The sequence below is a fragment of the Contarinia nasturtii genome, unplaced genomic scaffold (assembly GCF_009176525.2).
Source record: "Contarinia nasturtii isolate CC-2019 unplaced genomic scaffold, AAFC_CNas_1.1 Cnas_scaffold_129, whole genome shotgun sequence".
In the NCBI taxonomy this organism is placed as follows: Eukaryota; Metazoa; Arthropoda; class Insecta; order Diptera; family Cecidomyiidae; genus Contarinia; species Contarinia nasturtii.
Window position 1 is genome coordinate 6,672,274 of NW_022197486.1, and position 20,572 is coordinate 6,692,845.

Sequence of the window (20,572 nt, forward strand, 5' to 3'; positions counted from 1 at the left end):
AACTTTTAAATACAACACGTGTTTGACATGTGTTTGAAAATGGATATAATAGCACGTTCGCAATTATGGAAATAAATAAAACGAAGTTAATTCACAATTTAAATGTAACATTTAAGGATGATTGCAAATCCACAACACAATTATGGGTATGGATTAAATCTTTTTTTTTTTTTTTTCAAATTAAACTTTTTATTGTGCGGTTTTTAATTTTGTGTGAATATTTTCATTTGTACAGTCGAGCTCAACCGACGAATCTATAGATATGGATAAATTATTGAGCCTATTGGCCGACCGAATTATTGATCCACGATACACAGAGCAAATTGGCAGAAGATTTGAATCAATTTTACCATTGATTCTAACAAAAAATCTAAATTATGATATGAAACAAGATGAGACATTTTTTATTCAACATCGACGAAAAACAATTGCTCTGGCCAAATTGGTCACAATTTCACCGCATGCAAAACGCTTTGTATTCACATATTTTTCCAAGATGCCATCACCATTTGCCGGCGACTGGAATACATCGACAAGAAAAAAAGTTGCTAAAACGAAAGATGCTGAACCAACGCCGCTCGATATTCTCAAGTCTTGCTATACATTTTTAAAACTAAACACATCATTTTTTAGGCAACAGTGGAAGTGGTCAGAGTTGATTGAAAATTATGGTGATCTTAGAAAACAGAGCGATGAATATAAACTGATTTACAATCACATTTTGGCACTTCTTACCGGCATGACGAACGAACAAATGGCACTGTTGAATAAGGACATTCCAGTCGACATTAAAATAAATTTCACCGCATCACCATTAACACCGGCCACCGATGAAATTGAACAATTTGACGCAGTTGAGAGTTTTAAGTGGAATTTATCGAATGAATTATATACGAACGTCGAAGGTGTTTTATTGCCCATGTTTGATGTAAAAAATACAACAACATTGAAAAATGATAAACGTATCGTAATGGTTGAATCGGCACGTCAAAATTTACGCAGTATTGCAATTGGAGTGGAAGCTGGTAAAGCTGTATGTTTATCGGGTTCGGTTGGCAGTGGTAAAACCACACTCATTGAATATTTGGCTTCTGAAACGGGTCGCATTCCAATTAGACAGTTTGACATTGATAAAAGTAAATTGAAGGAAAATTCGAGCATTTCAGCGAATGATAAGGCCACATCGAGTAAACGCAAAGCAATTGAAATGGAACAAATGAAAACAATTAACGAACATAAAGTAACACAAAATGGTTTTTTGCGAATTCAATTGGGCGATCAAACCGATAGCAAAATGTTACTTGGTCAATATCATTGTACAGATGTGCCGGGTGAATTTGTTTGGCAACCAGGTGTATTGACGCAAGCCGTCATGAACGGTTATTGGCTTCTTTTGGAAGATTTGGATCAGTGTTCGAGAGATGTGTGCGTTATGCTTACAAATTTCTTTGAAAATAATTACTTATCGGTGCCCGGTTTTCGTGATTGCATTCAAATTTCACCCGGATTTCAATTGTTTGTTACACGAAGGTAAATTCGATTGAATCACCCTTTTTTATTATTGAATTTAAAAAAAATAATAATAATTTATATTTTATTCTTTTTCTCCAATTTACAGAAGTCATGAAAAAGGTTTGCATGGTGGCCGCAACACAAATTCATCATATTTCCAATTGCTTGAAAAATATTTGTATACAATAAATATGTTGCCATTATCGCGCACCGAATTGTGTGAGATTGTATGTGAAAAATATCCAAAATTATCAACGGTTGCTGATCGAATTGTGGATGTGTTTTCGATGTTTTCATCGGATGCCAAAGATTTTATGGAATCGGGTGTTAAAGATTCGGGACGTCTGGTATCAACGCGAGACTTATTAAAATTGTGCAGTCGATCATCGCCAACCTTTTCAATCACCAGTACCGAATGTGCCTATTTTGTCTTCCAAAATGCTGTCGACTTATTTTGTTCACATCTTACACAAGGCGATGGCAAAAATAATTTGATTGTCAACATCGGTGCAAAATTAGGTATAATTCCATCTCGTTGTGAGTACCTATCAAACGAATATAAACCCGATGTTTCAATTGACGATGGAGCGCATTCAATTCGAGTTGGCCGAATAACCTTGTCGCGTCGCGATGCAAATGGACAATTAAAACGTACCACCAACACAAATCGCAATGGAATCGACGATGACAATGGACAAAAGCGATTACGTATTGATGCTGATTCAAATTTTAACGTCTATCAAAATCAGACAAAACAAAAAACACCACATTTCTCATTCACCCGATTGGCATCGTGTTTATTGGAACGAATTGCTGTGGCTGTACAAGAAAACGAGCCGGTTCTGCTGGTCGGTGAAACTGGTGTCGGTAAAACGAGTTCCGTTCAATATCTTGCACATCAAACCAATCACAAATTAGTTGTCATTAATATGAATAATCAATCGGATGTGAGTGATTTGATTGGCGGCTTCAAACCGGTCGATTTGGCATTTGTTATTGCACCGCTACGTGCTGAATTCGAGTGTTTATTTAAAGAAACATTTGATGCGAGTAAAAATGAAAAGTTTTTGAATAACATCAGTATTTGTTGCAATCAAGAGAATTTCAATGTATTAATTCCTTTGATGTTGCGAATTGTGGGCACTGTATTCACACGAAAATCGAAAAATGCCGACAATCTTAGCCGATGGACGGCATTAAAAATAAAATTAACCAAATTAAAATCACAATTAGAGCAATCGTTAAATATTTCATTTGCATTTATTGCCGGTCCATTGGTAAATTGCATTAAAAATGGTGATTGGGTACTATTGGATGAAATAAATTTGGCATCGCCCGAAACATTGGAATGTTTATCAACCATTCTCGAACCAAATGGTTCGATTGTTTTACTGGAAAAAGGTGATTTTGTACCGGTAAAACGACATTCCGATTTTCGTATATTTGCCTGTATGAATCCAAGTACGGACATTGGGAAAAAAGATCTAACGATTGGCATTCGAAATCGTTTCACCGAATTTTTCGTCGATGAATTGGTGCTGGAAGGTGATTTAATCATTTTGGTCAGCGATTATCTACGACATACGGGCATTCAAGGTGCAAAAGTATTGGCCATTGTACAATTGTATCGAAAATTACGTGCAATGGCCCAATTGGAATTGAACGATGGCTTAGGAAATCGGCCCGTTTATTCGCTTCGAACATTATGCCGTGCATTGATTATTTGTTCGAAAAATTTATGCGGATCAATCGAACGAAATTTATATGAAAGTTTTTGTTTAAGTTTCTTAACACAATTGGATCCAGCATCACATTTGATTGTATTGAATTTGATACAAAAAACACTTGTGCCAACAAATCAAAAGGCTGTACTGTCACAAGGATTACCAAAACCAAAGGATAACGTTGAATACGCAAATTTTGAGGGATATTGGATTAAATTGGGACCAAAATCAGTTCAATCGTGCGAACATTACATCATAACCGAAAGTGTACGAGAAAATCTTCGTGATTTAGCGCGTATCATTTCAATTGGTCAATTGCCTGTGCTGCTACAAGGACCCACCAGTGCCGGTAAGACCAGTTTAATTGATTATGTGGCCAAACGAAGTGGTAACTATTGTTTGCGCATCAACAATCACGAACACACCGATTTACAGGAGTATATTGGAACGTATACGGCCGATGTAACCGGTAAATTAGTATTCAAAGAAGGTGTTTTGGTTCAGGCCATGAGAAATGGCTATTGGATCATTTTGGATGAATTGAATTTAGCACCGAGTGACATTTTAGAAGCATTGAATCGTGTACTTGACGATAATCGTGAATTATTCATTCCCGAGACACAGGAATTGATCAGAGCCCATCCAAATTTTATGCTATTTGCCACACAAAATCCGCCCGGTTTGTACGGTGGCCGAAAGATGTTGTCCAGAGCATTTAAAAATCGCTTTGTTGAACTTCATTTTTCTGACATACCAAAACACGAACTCGAAATTATTCTGGAGAAAAGATGCCTGATACCAAAATCGTATGCACAAAAAATGGTTAAAACAATGACTGAATTACAGGTGCATCGTACGAATACAGCAAAATCATCGTTTACGTTAAGAGATTTATTTCGATGGGGAAATCGTTATACATATGCCAACAAAGATCTATTGAATAACAAAGGATACGATTGGAATCAACATTTAGTCGACGAAGGTTATTTAGTGTTATCATCACGTGTACGTAATGAAAGTGAAATTGAAACTATTGAAAGTGCACTGTTCACCAATTTCCGTAAGAAAATCGTGTTTGACGATCTATTCAATTTGCATGAAAAAACGTCACAAGTGACACGACCCATATTGGAAAGTCTAAAAACTTATGATTGTGATGCAGTTTCAAATGTTGTGTGGACATCGAATATGCGACAAATGGCCGTGTTAACGGGTAAAGCACTCGAATTCAATGAACCGGTTTTGTTGGTTGGCCAAACGGGCTGTGGTAAAACGACAATTTGTCAAATTCTTGCGAGTATCGTTCGAAGAAGACTGCGTATTTTGAATTGTCATATGCACACGGAAGGTGCTGATTTTCTTGGTGGTCTTCGGCCATATCGTGGCAACGATGAAAACGACATGGATACTGAAACCGATGATAGTAAGAACCGTAAACTTTTCCAGTGGAACGATGGACCATTGATTCAATCGATGACGGAAGGCACATTTTTCTTGGCCGATGAAATTTCACTTGCCGAAGATTCGGTACTCGAACGATTAAACTGTGTTTTAGAACCAGAACGTACAATTTTACTAGCAGAAAAAGGTGGATGCGATGAAAATTTAACCAATGATTTGAACAATCCGAATGCCAGTGAATTTGTGATTAGCGCCAATGATGGATTTCAATTTTTGGCCACGATGAATCCATCGGGTGATTTTGGTAAAAAAGAACTGTCACCCGCATTACGGAATCGTTTCACCGAAATTTGGTGTCGATCAGCCGATAATGAACATGATTTAGTTTTGATTGCTGAACATGCACTAAGAATCGGTTCCACAGCGAATTTGGATGAAATAAAAATGAACATATTAAAAAATACAGCCATTGTAATTGTGAAAACTATTCGATTTATCAAAGAAAATGTTGAAAAGTTTCATTATTCCGTTCGTGATATTTTGGCATGGGTACAATTTATCACAATCAATTCAACTAATTTACCTGTTCATCATGCAATCATCTTTGGTTTAGAAACAATGTTTTTGGACTCATTAGAAATGTTGCCACATGCAGATTTCAATGAAATTGAAATACAACGCAAAATGATTTTGGAGTTTGTAATCGATGAAATTCAAATGCGGCTGAAAGAAACATTCAATTTGAATAATTTGGCAAAGTTGAAAGGAATCCGAGTTATGGAAACACGTGAAAAATTTGGCATAAATCCATTTTTTATCAATGTTAATGGAGACGGTGTGTCACAACAAAAACGTGATTTCAAATTTACCGCACCAACAACACAAAAGAATCTATTTCGTTTATTATCGGCAATGAGCTTACACAAAGCCATTCTACTCGAAGGACCGCCGGGCGTTGGAAAAACATCGCTCATTGAAAATGTCTCATCGGCGATTGGATATCAAATGGTGCGTATCAATTTGTGTGAACACACCGATTTGACAGATTTATTTGGAACCGATCAACCATCAGATGAAGGTAGTTTATCATTAACAAATGTCGAATCCGATCAAAAATCAAATGCGCTCGGTTCATTTGTATGGCGTGATGGTCCATTGTTGGCCGCTTTAAAGGCACCAAACACATGGATTCTATTGGATGAATTGAATTTGGCACCGCAAAGCGTACTTGAAGGTTTGAACGCTATTCTCGATCATCGTGGTGAAGTTTATGTACCCGAACTAAATAAAACATTCAAATTGGATAAACAAACGCGTATTTTTGCATCGCAAAATCCGCTACGTCAAGGTGGTGGCCGAAAGGGATTGCCACAATCTTTTCTGAATCGATTCACAAAAGTCTATCTACGAACACTCGACGCAAAAGATTTGTGTCACATCATTTACGCCAAATACAGTGAATACTTTGAACAATTGAAAAATTTCCTTTTGCCTGTGATTCCGGCGGATCGTAATCTATTGCCGGTGAGCTACTTTAAATCAACCGAAACAGCGACTATATTTGACTGTTGCGAACGAATGGTTTCGTTCTCCGAAAAACTCGATGAAGGTATCACCAACTTGGAGTTTGGCTACAAAGGCGGACCCTATGAAGTTAATTTGAGAGATATTTTAAGATGGTGTGAACTATTGAGCAGCAAAATATCTGGATTTATTGTGCAGCATACAAGTGAAGAAGTCACCATTTTGGAACGATATAATAATTTTATGTTGATTTTGTATGAGAAAATGCAATTGGTTTATTGTCATCGCATGCGAACCGATACGGATAAACAATATATTCGTAATGTCTTCGGCGAAGTATTCCATTGTAATGCTGATCAACTTGAGAAGCTTTCGTGTGATATTTCATTCTATTGGAACGATGAATTTGTTCATTTCAACGATGTTAGACTAAGCAGAGCGGGTCAACAATCAACCATTACGAATGTATCGAAAATGGCTCCTTTGATGTTAAACAATCAACGGCAATTGATTAAGGCGTTGGGTGAAAGTGTTTTGATGGAAACACCAGTTATTTTATGCGGACCAAGCGATAGGTAAAACATTCAATTTATGACCACTTTAAAAAATATATGTCAAACTTTCCTCTATTTTCCTTTTATTTTTTTTTTAAAAAAGCATAGATTTTAAATATATTTTTCAACTTTTTCCAGTGGTAAAACAAAATTAGTTGACATCCTGTGTACACTTTCGAATCACTATTGCAATATTGATACGATCGATGATTCAGTCACGGGAACATTTCAACAAGTCGATCTGAATCGTCATTTGGAGGAAATCGCACAGAAAATCGAAGCATTTTTAGTGAATTATCAACAAAATTGGATTTTGCATCCAAACCAAACAAATTCCAGTCAATTTGTTAAATTGCTTAAGCAATGGGAAATATTTATTGAATCAAATATTCGTCAAAACGGTGAGTATTCATTTCAATATCCATTCTGAATAGAAATCAATAATCCAAAAATTACATTTTAATACAAAAAAAATGTTCTCACATTTGCAGACAAGCAAACCGAAACTGTGATGTCTGAAGAGTTACTTGTGTTCAACAAACGCGTTAGTGATTTGAGTACATTGCTTGAATCTCTTCTCCGCGTTAACTTCGATTCAAATATAACAAATGAACTGAATGCATTACACCACAAACTGAATTTCTTGGGTTCAATCGTTAAAAAACGTGGTACATTAAATACAGGCGGTCACTTTGAGTGGGTCGACTCAAAAATCGTGCGAGCATTAAAAATTGGTCAATACATATGTCTGGAGCACGTCAATTTATGTTCATCGGCAATTTTGGATCGTTTAAATTCGGTATTTGAAACCGATGGTAAACTGTTGCTCTCCGAAAAAGGCGTTGAATCGAATAATTTGTCGGAAAATGTTAGCAAACACAAAGATTTCCGCGCATTCTTAACACTTGATCCTCGAAATGGTGAAATATCACGTGCCATGCGTAATCGGTGTATTGAATTGAATTTAATGGCCGACACATACAGTCGTGATGATCTCAAGGAATTTATCTATTCGAATGGAATTCATGAAATGCATTTAATTGAATGGACATTGAATATTCATCATCGTGTTCAACAGGTCAGCGAATTTCATTCGTTCAATGTATCACATTTGATGAAATTTGCATTTTTAATCAATGAAAATCGACGACTTGGTGCCGATGAAGCGACAGCATTGTTTGACAGTGCAATTGTGGTCTATGTGAGATCGTCACACATCGATTTACTTGGCATGGGCTTAAATTACTATCACGATAAATTAATCGAAGAAATTCGCGATGAAATCAATAATGTTCCGGATAAATGTCAGAATTTAGTGCAACTATCAAATCAAATCATAACTGCCGATAATTTGACTAGTTTATCTCTTATACGATTACAATGTGAACCGTTGATGATTACAATTGATTGCTTGACTGCAGACATTGATACGAATCGAATTAAAAAGGTGTTTGCCGCTGTTCGGGAGAAATTTTCCAATTTACCCATCGACTTGGATTGGAAATCAGCCGAATATCTGTTGCATTTAGTTTATGAAATGAGTTCAATCGATGATGTCAGTGAAAGAGAACGATATTTAGAGAATAGGATAAGAGAGAAATTAATGAAAACCAGTGAAAACTATCATAATCAATTGACCATTCTAATTGAATTGAATCACACTCTAGCGCAGACGATTAGAGAAATACCAAGTCGTCAAAATATTGACGTCGTTGTAAATAAAGTGCCATGGAATCAACATATTTTCCCCCGATTACGTGATTACTACGATAAAACACCGTTACTTTCGAAAAGCAACCAATTGAAATTGAGCGCCATTTTACTAGCACATTCGCTATTCGAGAAAATCAACTGTGATACTACCAAAGTAAAACAAAGTTATATAAATGCCATCACCTATTCCAAAGTTGTGATGGATGGTACAATTCCAAATGGATTGAATATTGATTTAATAACTCAATTGCATCCACTCTTGGATTATACAAAAACATTTGCGATACAAATGATCCGAGAATCAGAGACAATCACCTATAAACAGTACGGTTCATTGATTTGTGCATATTTGTGGGCAAATCGCTTGTACGAAGTGTCAAAGAATCGACTATTCAAAGGAAAATCCGTGGATAAAACACTAATTGACAAACTGGCATTACATTTCAATTGGTTGGTAAAACATTTATTGTGTCTATTGAATGAAATAAATGGCGAAAATCGAATCACCGCAGCTGTTGGCGTTCATCAAAAGGAAACTGCACAATTTCGCAAAATTTTACAACAAATATCCGATTGTAATACCATTCGGCGACATCCACTCAATGAGATGCGAAAAAAGTTCACAAAACGACTTACGGAATTCATGCCATTCTATGAGCAAAATCAAATCGTATTGCATGAGCATGAAACTGAATTTATAAAACAAATGCAATTGCCGACAAAGAACTGGCAATCATTCGAACCGGCCGAATATTTACAGTCACTTATCAACAAATATCGAATTATTTTGAGCGATGACAGCAAAAGCTACAAAAGTTATTTAATTGATGCCAACGATGCTGAAGACCTCCAATGGTTAGTTGATGACAATGGTGAAAATGAAGCCATGGATGTTGAGAAAATTTTGGCAAAACTTGATAGCCTATCAAAATCGACGACACAATTTTTAGGTATTACTACAATGTCTTCCGTCGATGACTTAACGGAACAAAATGAAAAATTCAATGTCAAGCATCTTGAAGCAACCGAAACAAATTCGAATCAAAAAAATTTGGCACCATTGAAGCTCGTTGTGTCTGTGCTTCCAATTATGGAATATTTTGCGTTGCGTGCATTCCATTCAACACTACGACGTGATGCCAAAGTTCATAAGCTAAATATGGACTTTTTCAAAAGTATTCGATCATTGGATGTGACCGTTTTGAAGTCGGTGCAAACAATTATCACAAAACAGTATGCCGTTTGTGTATTAATATGGGATTGGTTGCATCGTCAAATTAACTCAAATGATTTCGAAAACGTTTTTAATGTGATGCCACAGTCAATTTATCGAAAGATTTCATCATTTATGAAAATGCTTGATGCAAAAATCAATGGTTTTGTATACAATTCATTGGCATTAAATCATCAATGCCATTTAAATGTTATTGATGTGACAAAGCAATCACAAACAATGCCATTAAACAGTTGTGCATTGACCGTTTCCGCATTCTTATCATTGTTCAACGAATATGGTCAATCAAAATCGATTGGTTTGGGAAATTTAGAGGTGTGGACATCAACATTAACATCAATTTCAAAATTACTATGGAACAATGTCGAGACGTTCCAGCATCAATTTCAGTTTGAGCACACAAATATTGAATACAGTCAACGATATGGTCGTAAACTTTTGGCCGAAATTAAATATATTCAAGCACTTACCAATTCAACGGATAAAGCAAAATCCGAAATTGAAGAAGAATTCATTGAAATGATACAATTGCTTGAAAAGAAAACTGAAAACATCAATATGTCAAGCGATTCATCACACACAAGATTTCAACAATTTTATGCATCGGCTGTGATTCAATCACTGGCAGCTGTGATTGAATTACACCTAATGACTTTTACACCATTGGTCGATCCAGTTGAAAAGAATCGATTGAAGAAAACTTACGCACAAGAAAGCCAACAACATTTAACCAAATTAACATCGGCCTATGATTTTATGAAAGTTATCATGTCATACAATGGCTTGGGCGAGCAAATTCTCCATGAATCAATCGATGTGAAATATAAAGAATTCAAAACATTACTTGAAAAATATTCGAAAAAATGTGCACTGCGACCGGATGTGTGTGTCTATGCCGAATTGGTCGATCAAATAAATTTCTTTTTGGAAAATGGATGCCGTCCAAAATCTCAACTACAATTGATAAATGACATTGACACCGCATTCAATCGATTGAATAGCGGCAATTTAATTACACACCAAGATCTACAGAATGTCGATGAAATTATAAAACGCATTGATTGGTGCACAAATACGGCTGAAAGTTTTGAACGATCTACCATTATACGTTTCAATACATATTATCGTGATTTTACAGCACCACTTGAATCATCGATTATTATGCTGAAAAATGCATTCAGATGCTTGAAACAATGTCTAACTAAAATGCGTGACATTGTTCTTACCACAAGAAATGGCAGCAATTTTAATGGTTTGAACCAAGAGGAATCACTATCGACGGTATTGGTTAATCTCATCGAATTTCCAAGCGTTGAAAAGAGATCACATCTCATGCCCGTTACGGTACGCATGTTGGAGAGTTTGGAGAATAAAGATGTTGCACATTCAATGTAAGTTAAATTAAATAATTCGACACATGAATCAAAGACGAAATATATTTGGTTTTTTCTCCGTACAGCCTATTGAAATCTGTTTTGCAAGAAACCCTCTGCTTGTTATCCATTTCTGGTTCGATAAGCGATAGCAGCTTCCAACAATTTGATTTAACCATTGGTAGTTTTAACAAGATGTGGAAACAACAGGAAGAAATCAAACGGGCCAAAAGCATCGAGGAAGAGAGTCTTTATGTGAAAAAGTAAGTTTGAAATTCAATTGTATTTTCATGAGAAAAAATCAAATTTGAATAAAAAATAAAATATTTTCGTTTCATATAGAACGCGATGTGCCGATGAAGATGAGGAAGAAATCACCGAACAAGAGATCGAAACAATGTTCCCGAATTATGCAACCACCGATTTTGGTGAATTTGTTCAATATGCAAATTTAGAAGATGCTGACAAAAAAGAATCACCAGTCAAACCGAAACCACCTCAAGACCTTTTGACTGATGATGATTTGAAATTTGTTGGCGATGTATTTATCGATATTATGCACAAATATTCAAGGTAACATTCCAAAAATACGTTCACTGTTCTTATGCTAAATACCATTTAATGTGAATAGAGCTGTCATGGGCATCGCGAATGTGCGGGCATTAGTGATCCATAGAACTTTTCAAGTGCCACATCTGAAAGAGCGACACTTAAAAGTGGCTTCACCTCCGCGGTGTCTTAAACAGCCTCTGATGCTAAACTGAGTTATAATGTATCGAATATTAAATATTTTACAGCTGTAACTATCACAAACCTTCCAAGATTGAATTCAATTCGGACGACTATCAAGTGGAACTAATGAATGCATTCGAATCGAAATCGAATGTATTTTACCAATTAATTCAAAAGTACAAGCATTCATTGAGCAGTACAATTGACGATGCCTTCTACGGTGGCATTGGATTGCTAATATTCAATACACAAAATCGATATCGCAACCAAAATCAAGCGAACTTTGTTCGAGCCAAACCATACAATTTCTACAAAGATCAAAATATTCCAGAGGTTTACAATACCGGCGAACTATTGGATCGCATTGAAGCCAGAGTATTAAATGAGCTCAAACAATGGCCAGATCATGCCGTTCTAAATGACGTATGTTTTGTATCTCAACGATTTCCATTCCATTTTCATCATTTTTTGCTTTCTCTTTTCTTTTAAAAAATACAGATAATATTGATCATTGGACGAATTCGATCACTCGATATCACCGAACCAATTGCAAGATTCAATACAGGTTTCCAAATATTACGGCAAAAAATCGATGAATGGAATAGCGTTTCGCATAAATTGAATCATTTGCGCGATTTAGAAACGGAAGTTGCTGAGTATGTTCAACGATGGATGAAATTGGAACTACAATGCTGGAGAGAGTGTTTGGCCACAACGGCAGACAAGTATGAATATTTGCATGTATTTTTAACAATTGATTTTCTAGCATGATTAAATTGTTTGTCATTTTTTTTCACAGAGTAAAATCGAAGGCATATCGTTATTGGTTCTTTATGTACAATCTGTTGCACGAATATCTGGATTGTTCGATTACAACATTTTCGTGTGATTTAACCGATTTCGAAGCAGTCGAGAAGTACTTTGGTGAGGGTGAAATCGATATTGATGCAGAAAATGGCCAACAAACCGGCTCAAAACTTCGAACGGCTGATGTAGTTAGTGTCTTGAAACAATTCATCGAATCGTCTAATTATGGTGAATTTGATTTACGTATGAAAATTTTGAAATCATTTGAAATGTATTTGCATCAAAATCCATCAAAAGGTTCAACCAAAAAACGTGAACGCATCATATCAATAATACATAATTTGCACACATACTACACACAATTTGTGAATCAAATTACCGAAACGATTAAAACAAAACGTTCGCAAATCGAAAAGAAACTCAAAGAATTTGTTAAAATCGAATCATATAACAAAGATCTATCCTATTATGGCATGAGAAATAATGTGGCACGTGTGCATCGTCATCTGTTCAAATTTTTGCGTGAATTTGAAACGGCGCTCATGGAAAAGATTGCCGAAGTTTTTGTATGGAAAGCAAATGAAACGCCATCGCTAAATGATGAACCGAGCGCAAAAGGTTCGAATTCAGCTTATGAACCAAATATAGCATCATATACCGTTGACGTTAAACATTTTGTGTTGGCACAACTACCGAAAAGTGATTCGATCCCAGCAGATTCATCGAACGATGATAGTTTATTGGCAAAAATCGATAAATTATTTGGTGTATCACGGAATGTTGTTAAAAATGCCGTTTTACATGCCGAATTTCCGAGCCTATTGTACAATTTGGATATGGAATTGGCCACACAAATTGAAACGTGCAACTATTTACGTGGCCTGGAAGTGGATCGCAAGCAAGAGAAACCAAAACAAAAATCTCAAGCCAAACACATTTTGACGCAAAAACGAAAAGCCATTGCCGATACATTTAAAATGCTTACAACACTTGGTTTGAGCTTCCGTTCCGGTATGCTGGAATCACAAATGCAAACCGATTTTATTGACTTGAAATTGAATCCATTTAATATTCAATGCATTATCGATGCGCCGACAAAATGTAATCCAAAAATTAATCAAAGTTTGGCATTACTTACGAAAAATATTGATCTAAACTTTTCGAAATGTGTATTTAAATTTAAATTATTGCAAACGGCAATGTTGACACCAAATCAAGAGCTTGGACTACCGAATATAGAACGTATCAAAGGTTTTACCATCGACATGTTTTTGTTGGTTCAATTACAGCGTCAAACATTGTGCAAATCAACGATAGAACTGCAAAAACTACAAGAATACATCAAGCGTGTTGATGAATTGAAGGCGATTCTATCGAATGACGAGAAAGATTTGAGTTTTAATCGAATGTCTTCGAAATTGATGGCAATCGAACATGCATTGATTCAAATTTCGGATATTACTGAACAATATGAACTTCTATTGAATTGCGTGCCTGCCGATGAAGATAAAGTTTTTACCGCCATTGATTCGACCGATGTCATTGCATTCACGAAATCATCGGTTAAGTACCAACGAATGAAATCAGCAATGGCTATCATTTCGAAATCATCCAAAACGCTTTTGACTACAGTGCAATCGACAAAAGATAGTTATTTCTTGAATTCAACTGTAGTACATGGCATTTCAAAGAAATTCAATCGTATCATTGATGAGCTGAAAAATGCACGTGACAATTTAAAATTGAGCCAAAGTAGTGAATATTTGGTGATTGCCAAACCACTTGTTAAACTTTTGCAAAGTTTAAACATTGACCTTGAATCGAATGAGATGATCATTGAGACATCTGATGAAAATAATTCGCATCAAAATATTGTGAATGAATTGGAAAATATCGTACATCATGTATTACTTTCAATACAAAATATCTACAAAAAATATTCAACACAAAAACCGAAGGAAGAAACAGCTGATGTCAGTGCTGTGGAAAATGCGAATAACAACCAAGATGATGAAGAGGATGATGATGAAGAAACCATTCAAAAGAATCATTTGAAACAAAAGATCACCGCTGAAATAAATACCGATTGGCAAACACTTGGATTGTCATCGGTATCGATGAAATTATCAAAAATATGCGCTGAAATTTACCATTCACAAAACGATGCAAACAATGTACGCATTGAATGTATACGAAAATTGGTGTCCATTCAACCGATTTTAGAACAATTTGAGCTACTCTGTAAATATTATTTACTTCAACAATTGGTCGCCCATAAAGTAAGCACAAAAATGTTTAGTGTCATGTTGATTATTTTCATTGAATTGACGACAAAAGGATTTTGCATTCCACCCGATCTTATGCAAGACGACGATGGTCAACAAAATGAAAATGGTGATGGTAAAGAAGGTGAAGGTTTTGGTTTAGATGATGGCACCGGCGAAAAAGACGTTTCAGACAAGTAAGTATAAAAATATTGTTAATTTTTATGTAGAAATCGTTCAAATAAGATGAATTCATTACAGAATCGAGTCCGAAGATCAATTGGACACGGCAAAGAAACCGGGTGACCGTGATGAGAATAAAAAAGACGATGAAGACTGTGAAGAAACGAATGGAATCGATATGAGTGAAGATTTTGATTCGAAATTGCAAGATATTGAAAAGCGTGGCGATGATTCAAGCGATGATGAGGAATCCGATAACGAAGAATTGGACAAAGAAATGGGAGACACCGAACAGGGCGCTGATAAGTATGTGTACTTTATATGTCGATAATTTTTTTTTATTTTGTTGATCATTTAAAAAAAACCGTCTAGACTAATCCGTCTAGTTGTAAATATTTCTAAATAAGATTATTTAATGAATATGAAAACATGATAACTGTCATAAAGCAATTAAACACATGTAATAATTTTACGGTGGCTTTAGACTTGACGATCAAATTTGGGGCTCTGACGAGGAGAAAGATGAAGAGGAAGAAGAAGGAGATGACGAAATGAATGATGAAACCGATGCCAAAGGTTCCAAAGAAGACCAAGAAAATCATAATAATCTTGATTCAGAGCAAAATGACCAAGGTCAAGGTGATGAACAAGATGGTTTAGATGCTACCAATGGTATGATTTCTTTTATTTATTGGATTTATTGGATCGCTTTTTTGAATTCATACGATGTAGTAAATAAAAAGAAGACGATATAACTGCATAGTTTTCGTTTTTTTTTTTAGAAAATCAACAAGAAAAGCAAAAGAAAAAGGATCAAATTGATAAAATGAACGAAGACGAAACGGTTGAAGATCAAATAAATCCATATCACAATGAATTGGAGGAGCCACCCGAACCGGAGGATATGGATTTGGGTGACGTTAATTTGGATAATCAAGACAATAACGACAATAATGACGAACAAAATGATGAAAATCCATTCGATATCGATTCAATGAAGGAAAATATGCAAATCGAAGATGATGAAAATGATGAACCAGACGAAGACGGTGAAGGTGATGAGAAAACTGAGCAGCAACAAGATGATTTGAGCGACAACAGCGATATCGAAGACGGTGACGATTTGAAAAAGGATCAAGAGCCAAATAAAGAAGAAGATGCGGCGAATGGCGAGGATAAAAATGAAGAAGAGGCTGGTAATAACGAACCAGATACACAGGAACCAGGTAAAGATGTTGAAAATACCGAAGAAGACGAAGATCAACAAGAGGAGACAGATGACGCAAAGGAAAAGAATAAAAATGAAAATTTCCACGAATCGGTTGATAAACCATCGAATGAAGATAATATTCAAGCAATGCCAGACACAAGAGATCAAGGCACCACCGACCAAGTTGAAACTGAAGCGAATGAGAAAAATAAACAAGAAGATAATATGGATGCTCAAGATACGGGTAAGTTTTATAAATTGAAAAAACAAGACGAAGGGAACAATAATTTTTAAAAAAATGTTTTAAACGTCATAGGCGAAGAACAAAATGGAATTGGTCAAGCGGCAAATGAAGAATCGAAAAGTGGACATCAGGGAAAGGCCGATAATAAAAATACACAAAAGACTGAACAATCAGAGAAGAAAGAGCAAAAAGATCGCCGAAAACCTGGTGCCACAAATGAAGAGCGAACGATCAGTGAAAATAAAACAAGCGAAAATAAGCAATTGAAAACGGTTCAGGAAGTAGATCAAGGCACACAAAATGAAGAGGATGAATCAAATAATGATACGGATGATCGGGACAATGAATATCAACACATTAAAGATGCCACCGAAAGTGAAAAATCCACCACTACAATGGACAATGCCACTGAAGAACAATCAAAGAAAGTTGCACACGATGATGAAAAGGAGGAAACAATCACACCCGAATGTGAAACAAATGACGAATTGATGGAACAAGACACCAAAAACGAACCACTGGAAAATGTGCCCGAACTTGAAAACGAGAAGCTCAACGAAAACAGCAAAAATAATAAGAAAGGCGCAAACAATGATCGACAAAATGATATTTGTGAACCAAAAGAAGAGTGCACAGTTGAAGGTGATGCCGTTTCCACACATACAGTTTCTCGACCTGATAACACAACCGCACATTGCTCGTAAGTTTGATAATAATAACTCAGAAATTTATTTCAATTTTCTAATCGAATTAATTTTCAGAATTGATATCATTCGTGATGCAAGCGTTGCACAAGAGCTTGACAATGCCGAACTTCTGGACATCCGAAAAATGTACGAAAAAGAAAGAACATCAAATAAATTGTCGAATCCAATTCGAGAGAATTTTGACCAATGGCAAAAAATTAGCAACGAAATGTTACCAAATGCACGTGAACTCTGTGAACAATTGCGACTTATTTTGGAGCCAACAAAATGCACCAGATTGAAGGGTGACTATCGAACTGGTCGTCGTATTAACATGAAAAAGGTCAGTCAATGCATTTCAAAATCGATCAAAATTAACGTTTTTTTTTAAATTGTTTACATCTTGTTGTAGATAATTCCATATATTGCATCCCAATTCCGGAAGGATAAAATCTGGTTGCGGCGAACAAAACCAGCTCAACGTGACTACCATATTACGATTGCAATCGATGACTCAAAGTCGATGGACTACAATGAGTCGAAAGAGTTAACGTTGCAAGCAATTTCGTTGGTATCACAGGCACTAACCCTGTTGGAAAGTGGCCGATTGAGTATTATGTCATTTGGTGAATCACCAAAAATCATTCTCAATCATACCGATCAATTTGACGGCCCGACCTTAGTAAATTCATTAAATTTTGCACAAAATCAAAGTCGTATCGCTGAACTGATGGAATTCATTCGTGTGGCCAATAGTGAAGACACCGGTGCATCATCTGATAATGGCATTTTTGAGAATTTACTACTAGTATTGAGCGATGGACGTAACATCTTTAGCGAAGGTGAAAAGAAAGTCAAAAACGCCATTAAATTGGCTCGTTTGAGCAGAGTCTTCATTGTTTACATCATCATTGACAATCCGAAAAATGACGTGAGTTAAACAGACATGAAAATATCATCAAGCTTTTTAACCATTTATAATTGTTTTTCTACTATTTTCAGAGCTCAATTCTTGATATTCGTGTGCCACACTTTTCTGCTGATCGTAAAACGGTTACAATGAAATCATATCTTGACACATTTCCATTCCCTTACTATGTTATTGTTAGAGACCTCAAACAATTGCCATTGGTTTTGAGTGATGCGATGCGACAATGGTTCGAATTAGTTTCTAGTGAACAGTAAAAAAAAATAAGGCAAAATTAAAGTCAAAATAGATCATACATTTATTTATGTTTACTGAACTATTTTTTTATAACATTTAATATTTTATAATTAGTTTTATTCAATTCTTTATGAAATTTTGAAAAGCAACATTAAATAACAATTTCCTCGAAATTATATCGATTTTTCATTTAATCGTTTCATCTCTTCGTTAGATTTGATTCATTCCGTGTAATTTGTTGATGTTCCAAATATTTGCGATGAGTTTCTGCTTTGCAATAAAATGCATCCTTTGCATCAATCAAATGCCTGTAGAATGTCAAAATGTATTATTTAAGACAGCGATACAATGAACAACAATGAAAACATACAGATGTTTGTGTTGAATATAATATTCGACTTTTGGCAGCGGAAAACCATTAAACGTGCCTGCAAGTGAAATGCTATATGCTCCCATATTTTCGAATACCATGAAATCGCCAATGTTTAATCGTGGCAAGAAAACCTTTTCACAAATCTAAATTATTTTCGATAAAAATCTTATTTTAGCTTGAATAATAATACTGAAACATTTCAAAAAGTTACCCGATCAGTTGAATCCAATGTTGGACCCCAAACAGAGGATTTGAATATTTCTTCGTTCGTCGATTTAAAAGTCATCGGATGCGCGCTTTTATGTTCATATTCATTGATAAGAAAAGAACCGAATACGCCGTCATTGATAAAATACATTACCGACTCAAAATTGCCGTTTTTCTTGATTTCACGCTTTGAATGAACTTTACAAGCAAGTGTATAAGCAGATGCTACGTAAAACTGTCCCGGTTCAGCGATAATGGTTACATCTGGCGATGGAAAATGCAAATCGATACTTTGATTCACAATCGACGCAATCTAAAATACAAAATAAATTAATTTTTATTTACTGGGAAGGATGTTTTATAATTCTTGTGAATTTAAGCGATGTGTGCACCTCATTAATGTTGGTTCCTTTGTTTCCAGTAAACCCACCACCGATATCCAAAAGTGTGAATTTGTATCCAATACTTTTAGCAAAATCGAATAACTGACGTGACGCATAAATTGCTTTTTCATAAACTGGAGGATCCATGCAAACACAGCCAACGTGAAAACTTACTCCAATCATCTTCAAAAAAAAAAAAAAAAAAAAATGTTGAAAAAATAGGAAGAGAGAAATTCTCTTAGTTGTTGAGTATACACTTACATTCAACCCCAGTGATTTTGCCAATTTAATGATCTCCTTTGCTCCTGTGTCTGGATCGCAACCAAATTTATTACCCAATATCAACTGTGCAATTTTTGCATCATAACGAATCCGTACAACCAAACTGTCATTGAATTAATAGTCAACCACTTAATTATTGCTAAACCATTAAATGAATATAGAAAAATGTACTTACTTTGCATCTGGATAGTGTTCTTTTATTTTGTGTAATTCAAAATGACTGTCAACCGTCATAACGCTAACACTCATTTCAGCAGCATATTTAATATGCGATATTGGTTTAGTTGGATTCGCAAAGATAATCGATTGTGGAGCCACACCGAAGCTCATGACTTTTGCGATTTCTCCCTTCGAGGCGCAATCGAATCCAATGCCCAAGTTGGCCAGAGTTTTGATAACGATTGAGCTATCATTGCATTTCACAGCTATTTAATAATAATAATAATAATAATAATAATTTATTCACCGCCAAAACTGGCTGAATCGAGTATGATGTATAGTGCATCTGATCATCGTTAAAAACCACATCTTTTCGAATATGAAGTAAATGAAATTTAAAAAAAAAATGTTTTATTACTAAAATTTCATCGGAAAAATTGATCACTCACTATTTGGCTATATCGATAATTAAAGAAGTGCAAATTGGCTCTTAAGTAATGTAAACCAGGCAATATATTGAATTAACTGGTCAGTTGAGCTGACAGTACGTTAGCCAGCTAAATGGGCTAAAACAATAGACGTTATTGTTTTAATGATGAATCACTTTTCTTTTTTTAATAGAAGTGATTGTTCATTATTACAATAACTTCTATTCAAGGGGAAACCCGGTACTGAAATACTAAATATACTCAGAAGTATTGAAAAGTACCGAAAAGTACCGAAACATATCAAAACATACCAAAACGTACCAAATAGGTATTCGTTTCAAAAAAAAAGTGAATAATTTTCTCGTGTTTTCGACTGTCTTTTTGGTGTTACATGGCAAGCTTGTATGAAACTCT

The 20,572-nt window shown here is 35.4% G+C and overlaps 2 protein-coding genes across 2 annotated transcripts in view; one reads left to right on the top strand and one right to left on the bottom strand.

Annotated features, from left to right (window-relative positions):
• Positions 1 to 8: 8 nt before the first annotated feature.
• On the top strand, positions 9 to 18,499 carry LOC116349985 (midasin). Its single transcript, XM_031781697.1, has 17 exons — positions 9 to 146; positions 236 to 1,530; positions 1,619 to 6,736; positions 6,854 to 7,116; positions 7,207 to 11,053; positions 11,122 to 11,298; positions 11,378 to 11,608; positions 11,833 to 12,190; positions 12,266 to 12,492; positions 12,567 to 15,035; positions 15,100 to 15,327; positions 15,506 to 15,693; positions 15,804 to 16,475; positions 16,548 to 17,175; positions 17,237 to 17,504; positions 17,574 to 18,092; positions 18,164 to 18,499. The coding sequence occupies exons 1-17, from the start codon at positions 66 to 68 to the stop codon at positions 18,344 to 18,346; spliced, it is 16,752 nt and encodes a 5,583-aa protein (XP_031637557.1). The 5' UTR covers positions 9 to 65; the 3' UTR covers positions 18,347 to 18,499.
• Positions 18,466 to 20,572, bottom strand: part of LOC116348736 (ornithine decarboxylase 1-like) — a 7,628-nt gene continuing 5,521 nt past the window's right edge. The window contains exons 2-7 of the mRNA XM_031779834.1: positions 19,747 to 19,996; positions 19,551 to 19,674; positions 19,299 to 19,472; positions 18,911 to 19,219; positions 18,697 to 18,842; positions 18,466 to 18,634 (exon numbers count right to left, since the gene is read on the bottom strand). Of these exons, the coding sequence (XP_031635694.1) occupies positions 18,526 to 18,634; positions 18,697 to 18,842; positions 18,911 to 19,219; positions 19,299 to 19,472; positions 19,551 to 19,674; positions 19,747 to 19,996 (1,112 nt within the window). The 3' untranslated portion in view covers positions 18,466 to 18,525. The remainder of the gene's footprint in view (positions 18,635 to 18,696; positions 18,843 to 18,910; positions 19,220 to 19,298; positions 19,473 to 19,550; positions 19,675 to 19,746; positions 19,997 to 20,572) is intronic.

What these genes read in the sequence shown, in the direction of transcription:
- LOC116349985 (XM_031781697.1), top strand. Translation starts at nt 66, where the DNA reads ATGGAAATAAATAAAACGAAGTTAATTCACAATTTAAATGTAACATTT. An exon ending in GAAAAAGACGTTTCAGACAA is followed by an intron (nt 15,036 to 15,099) that starts GTAAGTATAAAA and finishes AATTCATTACAG; the next exon opens with AATCGAGTCCGAAGATCAAT. An exon ending in TTGACAATCCGAAAAATGAC is followed by an intron (nt 18,093 to 18,163) that starts GTGAGTTAAACA and finishes TACTATTTTCAG; the next exon opens with AGCTCAATTCTTGATATTCG.